Source organism: Gavialis gangeticus, unplaced genomic scaffold (assembly GCF_001723915.1).
Source record: "Gavialis gangeticus isolate Ggan-Ray unplaced genomic scaffold, GavGan_comp1, whole genome shotgun sequence".
In the NCBI taxonomy this organism is placed as follows: domain Eukaryota; kingdom Metazoa; phylum Chordata; order Crocodylia; family Gavialidae; genus Gavialis; species Gavialis gangeticus.
In genome coordinates this window covers 67,427,950-67,439,066 of record NW_017728993.1, presented here as the reverse complement: position 1 = coordinate 67,439,066, position 11,117 = coordinate 67,427,950, and the positions used below count along the sequence as shown (strand labels likewise).

At 44.9% G+C, this 11,117-nt stretch overlaps 1 protein-coding gene across 2 annotated transcripts in view; it reads left to right on the top strand.

Moving 5' to 3' along the window:
• Window positions 1–7,380, top strand: part of MYOC (myocilin) — a 17,870-nt gene extending 10,490 nt beyond the window's left edge. The window contains exons 2-3 of one of the 2 annotated variants that reach the window (XM_019501929.1): window positions 4,535–4,663; window positions 5,474–7,380. In XM_019501929.1, the coding sequence (XP_019357474.1) occupies window positions 4,535–4,663; window positions 5,474–6,258 (914 nt within the window). In that variant the 3' untranslated portion in view covers window positions 6,259–7,380. Of the gene's footprint in view, window positions 1–4,534; window positions 4,664–5,470 lie in introns of both variants that reach the window. The other variant, XM_019501928.1, reaches the window with a different exon arrangement.
• The last annotated feature ends 3,737 nt before the right edge of the window (window positions 7,381–11,117 follow it).

The window sequence follows — 11,117 nt, the reverse complement described above, 5'->3', positions numbered from 1 at the left end:
AGAAGCTTGAGAGAGTCCAGAGAAGAGCCACACGCATGATCAGAGGTCAGGAAAACAGACCTTACGACGACAGGCTGAGAGCCATGGGGCTCTTTAGCCTGGAAAAGCGCAGGCTCAGGGGTGACCTGATGGCCACCTATAAGTTTATCAGGGATGACCACCAGGATCTGGGGGAACAATTGTTCACCAGAGCGCCCCAAGGGATGACAAGATCAAATGGTCACAAACTCTGCCGCGACCATTTCAGGTTGGACATAAAGAAGAATTCCTTTACTGTCCAAGCCCCCAAGGTCTGGAACAGACTGCCGTCAGAGGCGGTGCAAGCACTCACTTTGAATGCCTTCAAAAGACATTTGGATGTTTATCTTGCTGGGATCCTATGATCCCTGCTGACTTCCTGCCCCTGGGGCAGGGGGCTGGACTCAATGATCCTCTGGGGTCCCTTCCAGCCCTAATGTCTATGAAATCTATGAAATCTTGAAAGGTCCCTTCCAGCCCCTTACAATCTATGAATCTTAAGCTCTTCTCCTTGCTTGCACCCTACAGCACTCCTTTGCAGTGCCCTCCTTTCTGGGCCCCCTTTCTCAGGCTTCTTCCAAACAAAACCTATCCAGGAGATGCCAGACTATCACCTCCTTCTCCTTTTCTCACCCCTCTGCCCATCCCTCCCAGCCAGCAGTTACCCTTCTGCTGGGCATAAAGAAGCTTCTATGTTACCTTACCCCCTTTCCCCAGAAATCCTTACTGTTGCCTGCCTAGCCCCCTCTGTTTCCTTTGACCAAGCCAAATAATTTCTTAAGCTTGGGCTGTTTATGTGTATCTTTCTTTATAAAGGGCCCTAATGGGTTGCTCCAAGGTGCATGGGAGCTTTCCACATTGCCCCTACCTTAACAAAACTGCATAATCAGAAATTCAAATATGCTTATCATCAGAACAAGCTTGATCTCACTGGGCTCCCAGCTCTATTTGCAGCTGCTCATGCACCTACTCTGGGGCTACAATTTTAGTATACTGCTACAGCAATATATAGGCTGAACATTATGTGCGGATAGGATAGGTGTTGCTAATACAGTATGATTTCCCTGTGGGGACTGAACCTGGGGCACTAGGATTTAATAGCCCAATCCTCTACTGTCTGTGCTGAAGGCTCAACCCTACCAGCTCACAGAGTTAATGATAGACCCACAAACTGCTATTGATCCAACTACTAGGGAGACACAGAGGCACACTGTGGCATTCTGGGTTACGGTATCTACAGCCACTTGTCCCTGAAGTCATGTGAAGACGGCTTTACACTTCCCTGCAAGGGAAGAGGGATACGTTCCTGAAATCACCTAGACACAGCCTATGTGGACACGGGAGGGATGCTGCACCTTTGGTCTGGGCAGCGTTCCCTTTCAGGACCAAACTGCTCAGTAGGGTCTGTTAGGACTACTGCCTTACTACACCTACAGCTTTCTCCGTCAAGGAAGACAGTCATTTTCTCCTGTGCAAAAATAGCTCAGGCTCAGCCCTAGAAACAGCCTGCAAAGATACCATCTTCCCCCCACACCACATAGCCACCACCACATAGCCACTGTCATTTTTCAGACTGAATTGTGGGCGGCTCCCCACAAGCAGCTTTGAGTTCTTTTCCATTGACCCAAGGGGCTTGAGGGGGGGAAGTGAACCCCAATATATAGCTGAGCTTGCCCCTGAAAACAGCTTTTGGTTTGGTGTCTTCCCTAAGGCCACATTTCACCCAACCACACTTATTACCATATACAGAAGAGCGTACCACAAGATGAACATGAGCCTTTAGTGTTTCTGTATTTAGCGTACCTTTTTACACACACTCTTTTTTTGATGTCCAGAGCTGGCACTCATGTCCGATCCATCTCAGGTACCTTGTGTAAAATTACTCTCCAGATCCATTAGTCAAAAAGGCACTTAAAGCATATGGCTAACTTTAATCTCAAGGATTGTCTTACTGATGTCAATGAATTACTCACATGCTTAAGGTTAAGCACATACTTATGTATTTTGATAAACTGGGACTCATATAGGTGGGAGAATCAGAAACCTAAGCTGTTAAATGTCACTTGCTGTGGGCTGATTTCTTTTAAAGCTACAAGGCAAATGTACCCCCACCAGGGTTCATCTACTGGAAAAGCAGATGTAGGTGGATTTTCCTGAGAGCAATTCTGCTAATATCCTTTCTGCATACCAGCTACCAGAACTGGCTACTTGTTGTCACTTCCAACATGCAAGTGGGGAACTTCCCTAGCCCTAAAGCAAACTCAGACGTAGAGCAGGGGAATGGGATGCAAACAAATTGTAGGCTTTTACGTATTTATGGTTTTGTCTTCAAGGGAAGACAAAGCTGCCCATGAAGAATTAATAAAGCACTGGAATTACATAGGGAACTATGAAACTCACTGTTCTCTTTAAAATAATAATGGTATTTTGCATTTATATTGCACAGCTGCTTTCATCCCCAAAGCACTGTACAGCCAACTGAATTATGGGTGGGATTTGAAAAGCCCAATGCATTGCCCTAACTTTGCTCCAGTAGGAAATATTACTAATGAATTCAGTGGGAGTTGAATTAAGGTCTTCTCCTGCATCCTCTTAAAGGATAGTTTCCAAGTACACTTGTCTGCGAAGGCAGATGGAATGCAAATGCCCCTGATGCTTTTTGCTGGGACAGCCCCTCTAGCAGATCTGCAGAAATCACAGCTCGCTGTAGCTCAGTTTTAAATCTCAGAGTACTCTGAGTAGGCTTCAGTGTGATGAGTGGTACAGAGGACTGAGCAGTGCATCCTAGTAGCCTCTGGTGGCTTATCAAAGATTTCTCTGCTGTTTGAATTTTCAGCATGGCTCAATTGGAGCAGCATATGCTGCATAATAAATCACCAGGCCAATTACTTGAGCTGTCAATCTGAATCCTCCACTTAATGCCTGGGAGTCTGTCAAAGTTGAGATGCCTGATTTTATCCTTATTACAGATGCATTGCATTGCCTCTTAATACTTACAACAACACTTCCCCACCCCCAGGGAAAAAAGGATGTTGCAACATATGTCCAGTTAGAACAACGCTCCTTTGTGACCACGTAAAAGCAAACGGAGGGCACTAATCTCTCTGCACTGGAGCGTTACAGCCTTCTTCCTCTCCCTACCGCCTTGCCTCGCTGCGCCTGCCTTCAGTCTATCAGGAGCCATTTGCCCAGCAAGACGCTAGTTAATGTGAATACATTGCCTTGTCTGAAGAATGGAGAGACCAGCTGCGCGGAAGGAATTAGAGAGCAACTGAAAACACTGATGGTGTTGTGTGGCACACCGTATTTATGTTGTTAATGAGCTTTGACACAGCCCCTATGGAGTCTTTTGCAAAGGAAGGAAAGACCCTCCCCACAAGCAGAGCACTCAGGAATGCTTGTTGCTGACATTCAGCAGCAATCTGAGAAGCTCTGAATGGTTTGTGGAGGCCTCACAGTTGGTTTTACACAGCCCTAAAGTCTACATGGTCAGTCCTTTTTTAAACCACTGCAAGCTCATTCATTACTAGCAAACAGAAATAGAAGGGACAGAATCCTACAGCCCATATATAGTATCCAGCAGGTATATTTAGTTGATACAACATCTAGATTTCATTGACATCAAATCAGCAGAGGTAGGGAGGGCTCCACCGGTAGGGGCAGAGACTTCTGCAGCACAACAGCGATTACAGTGCACAAGCGTTTGCTTTTCAAAGTTGAGCTGAGTGGCTTTTTTTATCCCATGTTCAGAGGAAAAGTGCTAACACAAGGTCAGGTATGGTGTGACACACACCCATAGTGAAGACTTATCTACATAGCCTCCATGCCATACCCAGGAGCCCCAGGGTGAAGCTTGCCCTACCCAAGTTTGCTCTTGCTCTGGGCTTGGCAAATCTTAGACCTGAGGCAATCTATCCATCTTCAAGTGTACTTGAGCATGTGTGTTGGGTGCTGCTCTCAGGCCCACTGTTTTGGGCATGCTCATTTATATCTCTGTTCCAGTGCCATGATGCTGAGATGTGGAGGATTAAGAAACCCTAAGTTCAAAACCTGCACAACTTTCCAAGAAAGGGCAAGGCTCAATAGCTTGATGTGGGGGGGAGGGCCTGGTTATGGCCAGCCAAGCATAGATAGGTCTGGTTGAGGTGAGTCTTATATGCATTGAAGGGGGCAGAGTATATCATGTCTGTACCACCCTCACGCCAGCCTCTCAAGCATCTCTCAAGGCTAATGAGGACGTGGCCTTGTGTAATGTTTTAGTCAAAGTAAGCATTGCCCGAAAGCAGGAGCCAAGGTGGAAATGAGTAAGTGCACAAGAAAAGCTGATTTAGTGGCAGGGTGAGTGCTCTAATGCTCATGCCAGGGGCTGTGTGCAGCTGTCTGTTTGTGTGCAGTGTGTTTGAGTGTGCCCTGCCATGGACAGAAACATGCACATCCCTTCCGTGCTCCTCCAGCTGGTGGACTCGTTCCATTGATCTAATTGACCTCACTGTGTTTATTTCAATCCCCTCTGCAGTTTCTAGGTGGGATATGGAGAGTCCAGACTACCAGGAATTGAAATCTGAAATGACGGAGGTTTCAGCTTCCAGCATCTTTCAGGAGAGCTCCTCTCACAGCCATGTGGGCATGGAGGACACAGGCACTGGTACAATAACTGCACTTACTCCTTTTTTCTTTTTCTTGGTTCATATAACTAGGCCTTGTCCTTCTCCAGATACTTTTCTTCCACTCACTCTCTCCTAATATTGTTGCCTCCTCCTATCCTGGGACCACACAGGATCCCATCCTGAGCATAAACGTCCATGCTTCTCTTCTTTATCTGCTTACTGTCTTTAGAGAGTTTCTTGCTTTGCCTCCTTTTCTCTCCAGCTATGATCTATCCTGTTCCCAATTCAACCCCAAGCAATCCTGAGAAGGGCATCACTTCAACTGCCAACAGTGTCCAGACACAGAGCGTTAAATAATTCCATCCATCCCTCTACACTGAGACACTGAGATGTTCATCTCCTTTTTTCATCTGAACTTTGTGACCACCATTGTGGGGTCAATAGAGCAGAAAAGTTTGTGCTGTTTATAAAATTTCCTTCCAAAAATATTAAGTCTCTTCCCTTCTTTCCTCAAAAACTAATTATTTCTGCTCCTTTGCTTATTTTTCCTCTTTCTTCAGGCAGCCTGCATGGATGAGTCGCATAGCCTAGGCAATGCTGGTGTGCTAACTCGCCGCTGTTGCTTAATTTGGGCTTCATTCATTCTAAGCCCCATTCTCTAGCCTAAAGGAAAAAAAAATGCTTAAATGGAAATTAATAAAGATCTTTCCTAATTATTGCTTCTGATTTAAAGTAGATAAATTGAAACTTTCAGGAATTTTAGCCTTTTGCTGAAAACTGGCCATGAATGACAAAGCCAAATAACAGAGGCGTTCTTTTCCCCTGTTCTTCTTTTTTTCCCGGAGCAGGATGTGGAGAACTGGTCTGGGTGGGGGAGCCCGTCACCCTCCGCAAAGCAGAAACAATTGCCGGCAAATACGGTGTGTGGATGAAGGATCCAGAACCTGCTTCCCCATACACCCGCGAGACGACTTGGAGAATTGACACAGTTGGTACAGACATCCGCCAGGTTTTTGAATATGACAACACTGATCAGTTCATGCAGGGTTATCCCTCAAAGGTGCATGTCCTGCCAAGGTCCATGGAAAGCACTGGCGCTGTCATCTACAGGGGGTCCCTGTATTTCCAGAGGCGCAAGTCCAGAATCTTGGCCAAGTATGACTTGAGGAAAGAAACCATCACTGTCCAGAAGGACCTCACCAATGCAGGCTACCACGGGCAGTTCCCCTATTCTTGGGGGGGGTACACTGATATTGACCTGGCTGTTGATGAGATGGGGCTGTGGGCAATCTACAGCACACAGAAGGCCAAAGGGGCCATTGTCCTTTCCACGTTAGACCCAGAGACTCTAGAGATCAGGCAGACCTGGGAGACGAACATACGCAAGCAGTCAGTGGCCAATTCTTTTATGATCTGCGGCACCTTATACACCATCAATAGCTACTCATCCCCTGATGCCATGATCAGCTTTGCCTACAACACAGCCACAAGCACCCGCAAACTGCTGAAAATACACTTTGAGAACCGCTACAAGTACAGTAGCATGGTCGACTACAACCCCACAGAGAGGAAACTCTTCGCTTGGGACAATTTCAACATGGTCACCTATGATATCAGACTCTCCAAGATGTGAGGAGCCTGGGAACATGAAAAGGACACACCATGCTTGTGGCTAACTAAAAGCTGTTTGGCTAGGGCAGTAAGACAAGGCATCAATCTCACACATTTCACTTTTCCTAGTCTTTCACGGGGCTCAGCCTGAACCCCAGACTCAGACAGTGAACCACACTGGGATGAACAAATTGATCAGGATTGGATGCTAGGTGAGGGAGTGTCACATCAGGACTCACACTGGCTCAAAAATAGCAACACAGAGTGGGGGGGGAGGGTGTTTTCATTGAGTTTGAGCATTTGGATGCAACAGGCCATGTTCAGCCCTGGTGTAACTTCCTTCGACTCCTTTGGAGTTACACAATGGTTGAATTTAGACAACATAAAAAAGAATGCAAGCTTTTCAAACATGCACATCTGGAGCATATAATCCATCTGCAAAGGGAAAAAAGCCAGAAGAACAAAAATCTACCTGTTCTCTCTACTGAGAAAGGCTGTGACTCTAGTCAGTTAAACTAAAATGATCACCTCCATCCAGAGCTTTATATAGTTGAGCAATGGTATTATGGGGAAGCATATTACCTAGCTACCAGCTTCACAGAAGGTCTCTTAAATAAATACCCAACAGCCATCATTCAGCCGTAGGCAGGCTGTGCAGCTGTTTATGATATGAAGGAAGCATGTTGTGCAGTCAAAAATGAGCACAAACCAGAGCTGTGTTGACAGTAACAGAATTTTGCTCTGTTGACCAAGACATCCAGATCAGCATAGGCTGCAAAGCTGTATGGCACCTGGTCTTTGTAGGATCAAACCAAGTCCTAAAGGCACTGCTTCCAAACCCAGTGAAACTAATGACACAACTCCCTCTGAGTTCAGAGGAGTCTAGCTGGGCCCAGAGTAGGTTGGGATAGCAGGGGATCTCAGCCCAGGCTAAAAACATTCCAACTTCCTAGGTGGGCCTGGCACTATGGATGGACCACATCTATTTAAAGAAACTGTTTAAGCCCCAAATTATTTCAGGAACTTGAAACCCCCTATAGTTTAGCTATGGGAATCTTCTTTGAGATCACTAAAAGCTCAGCCCAAGTGTTTCCATAGGTAAATTTTGGAATCTGAAAACATGAAAAAAACTGATTTTGGAAGAAAAAAATTGTGTAGGAGGGAAGGGGAGGGAGGGCAGGGGTTGGTCCTCTATTATAGTGACAGATCACTAGAAGGAACAGGGACCTTGGCTGTAATAAGGAGAGGACATGATGCTAATGTCCATGTAAAAATAAAAGCCTTTTCTTGGTAGTAAACAGCATTTCTGTCACTGAGCATGAGAGGGAAGCAGGGACAGAAAGATTCTGATTTCAGATCTCCAGGGACTGAGTATTGAATGGCACTTTTAGCTAATTAATAGAGGTTTAATTCCATGTACACTAGCATGGGAGTAATGGACTGAGCATTAGAGGAGAGAGAGCCCACTGAAAGGCAAGGAAAGACTTTTCCCCAAAGATACGGTTTATGTTCAAGTCACTCGTGCCACTCTCTCCTCAGATGCTGGAGCTCTAAAGAAGCGTTCCCTTGCTTCAAAGAGAGTAGAACTGAGATAGCTTGGTTTCTATATACTCTTCCCCACTCCACAGAAATGGCTTGGCCACTGGCATCTTAAACTGGGAAAAAGAGGTGAGTAAAAAATGCAAAGCTCAGATCCGGTCAGCTAACCTTCCTCTATGTTACGGAGTCATTACATTTAAGGGTTTTGATCCAGGTCCTGTTTCAGAAAGTGGATGATGTCAGGAGGTCAGCATCGCACCATTGCATGCCATTCAATGGCTGCTACAGAGCTGCATAGTCACTTGTTGTCCACATGCCCACAAAAAGTATGACCTGCACAGCCTCCCTAGCATTAAAAACCAAGGTTAAGCAATTTTTATTCATGGTTTTGTCTCCAGAATGTTGCTGTTAGACACAGTTTAGCCCAAAGGTGGCTTACTGTTTGCTAATAACTCTAACTTGAGCCAGTCACCAGAGCGTAGTGCAGTCCAAACCACAGCGAAGTCAAAGGAAAAATCTCTCACTGCCTCTGATGGACAACAGAACAGACTCATGTTTATTCCAGTCTGTGGTTATTACCTTGGAATGGGAAGCATCCTCATATCATGTAACGACTGGCAGTGCTAGCTATCAACTGGATAATTTCACTGATTGCACTGTAATTAGATGCGCACTCTAAGATAGCTATGGCATTAGATTGTAAGCAGCTACCCATGATCTTATTTTTTTAAAACTACCGCCTAAAAAACACCCCCTAACCTCCACATAAATACTGTAGCTGGCTTGATTTTTGTTTTTGAGGAGGAAAAAAAAAAGCACCAAGCAGTGGAGGTTGCATTAAAGCATCCTCCATGAAAGCAAAAGTACAATCTGCTGAAGATTATGTGGAAATAGTCTATGATAATAAGCAATTAAAAAAATCTCAGACAACTCTGTTGTGGTGATTTCTTTGCAGATTTCTTGTTTTAGAGCAAAATGCTAGAGGGAATGCCACGCTATGGGAATACGCAGGTCACCTTTTCATAAGAGTTCAGCACCAAAGATCTGGATTGATTTTTCAGAAGCTCAGTTCTTCTTGAACACAAAAATGATTCATAGGTTGGAAACAAACCCTGTGGGCCAAGACATAAGGAGCTCATCTCAAACAGGAGGTTGAAGGTTGACTATGTCTAACCACTTACACAAGGAGCAAGTGTTTGATGGTAGGGGATTTTTGACCTTGCTGAGACAGGATGAGGTGATTCAGTGACTTTAGGTTGGGTTAACTCTAAGATGCAGTTTCCTAACAGTACTGGTGGTTAAACTTTAAACCAGCTTACCAGGAAAAGCAATGGACTTATCTCTAGGAATCTGTAAGGGGAGTTTTGATAGTTTCCTAAATGATGCACTTAGAGCCAGCACATGGGAGAAATTCTTTGGATTATGTATGTGGAAAGGATCTACATCATTAGTTCATTGTTCACACTCTTCCTTTATCAGCCTGGGGGGAGCACAGAGTTGCTTGTATAGTTCTCTTCATAAAACCCAAAGCTCTGCTTTAAAACAATAATTACCATTACATCCCATGCTTCAGGGCTTTCGTTGGTTACTTGTAGGGATCAGGAGGGATTTTTTCCTCACTGAAGCATAAACTAGACTATGGGTATTTTTTGGACACTATCTTCTGCATGCAGCTAGAGACAAGATATTAAATGAGGCTGGCTGAAATAGCACAGAAAATGCTCTCAGGTGCTAGGCTGTGCCTTATTTGGAGGATCAAACCACGTACTAGAATTTGGGCCAAGAAGAAATCCCTTTTCCTCCCCAGGTCAGACTGAGGGGCCTGGGGAACGGTTCTCTATCCTCTGCAAGAAGGGTCATGGTGTACCTGCTGGGATCATCTGGATCTCTCTCATCTGCTTAATTCCTTGTTTGCAAGGGCCTTAGTTATTAGGAACATCCTGGCTGTACCTCTTCTCTCTCCGTGGTGCACATTTCAGAAATATTTGGCTTAACTAAAGTCTTTGGGTTTGACGCAGTGCATTTGGGTGAGGTTTTATGACCCATAACATACTAGATCATTTACTCAGACCTCTAATGATCCTTTCTGGCCTAAATCTCCATGCAGAGAAGGAGACTGAAATCATCATGTTTGTCAGGATTCAATTTGGCTTGTTCAGCCAATGGTTAAAATCTTGTGCTGACCCCTCCTGCCCCTTGAAGTGAATGGGAACTTTGCCTTTGACTTCAGTGGAGAGAGGATCTCACCAGGATTTCATCCAATTAGCAAGTGTCAATGCTGCAACAACAGATACACATCTTGAGAAGTCCGTGTCCCAAGAATGAAATGAATAAGAGAACTGGAAACAACTTATCGCTTGTAGAGTAAGAGCTGAACAAAATGGGGAAGTTCAGCAGGTAGGATGAGTCAATTAAAAAATAAAATACCTCTGAGTATACACGGTAGAATACAAATTCGTTCAAATCCTAAATTCAGGCTGGTCATCTGTATTCAGATCAGATGAGGGCTTGCAGTATAATTTACATGAAGAAATAACTTATACTGCCAGTTAATCTGTTGACTTTTAATGATTAAAAGACACTATAGAGGTAAAAGAAAAATCCTATTCAGCATTAAAGGCTGAAAAATGTCACAGTAAGGACTCCAGCTGCTTTGTAGCATCCAGTAGCAACAGCTTGGTAGCTTTGGTGGGCCAGGCAGGCCTGGGTGGGACTCCTAGGAGAGATGTCATAAGGAGGCATTGACGGTAGTCAGAGATTTGCATCATGAGTGGATGGCTACATCTTCACTATGGAGCTGGACTCTGCATGCTGCTCCTTTGAGCAGAGTCCCTGTTCTAGCATAGACCAGGGACAAGCAGCCATTATGCTCTCGCTGGCACTGCACTCACCATTCTCATCGAGACATACGGCATCACAGAGAACCATGCTTGTAGCAAGTCGAATCCCTCTACATTTCTTTGCCTGTGCATCCTGGGACAATTTACCTGTTCTTCTGCGTACAAGGAAAGAGATCTTGGGAAGGCTCTGGGGGAGAACTGGAGCACTTCAGTTCTAGCCAGCATCCTCCTGGCAAGCAAGGGGTGAGGGGGCATGGAATTATCCACCAAAATGAAAGAAAGCCTCTCATCTTCAACTCAAGCTCTAGCTGGGAGTCACTAGGTTTTAAAGAGGTACCAACCTTGGGCAAGAAAGCTACTGGGGAATGGGGACTGAGGGGTGTGGGACACATGAGGAAGCTTAGGAGAAAGACTTACATACAAACCTATATCTTGTCTGTGGATCTAACTCAATGTACTGTTTGTTTTTTTTTTTTTTTTTTTTTTTTTTTTTGTTTTGTTT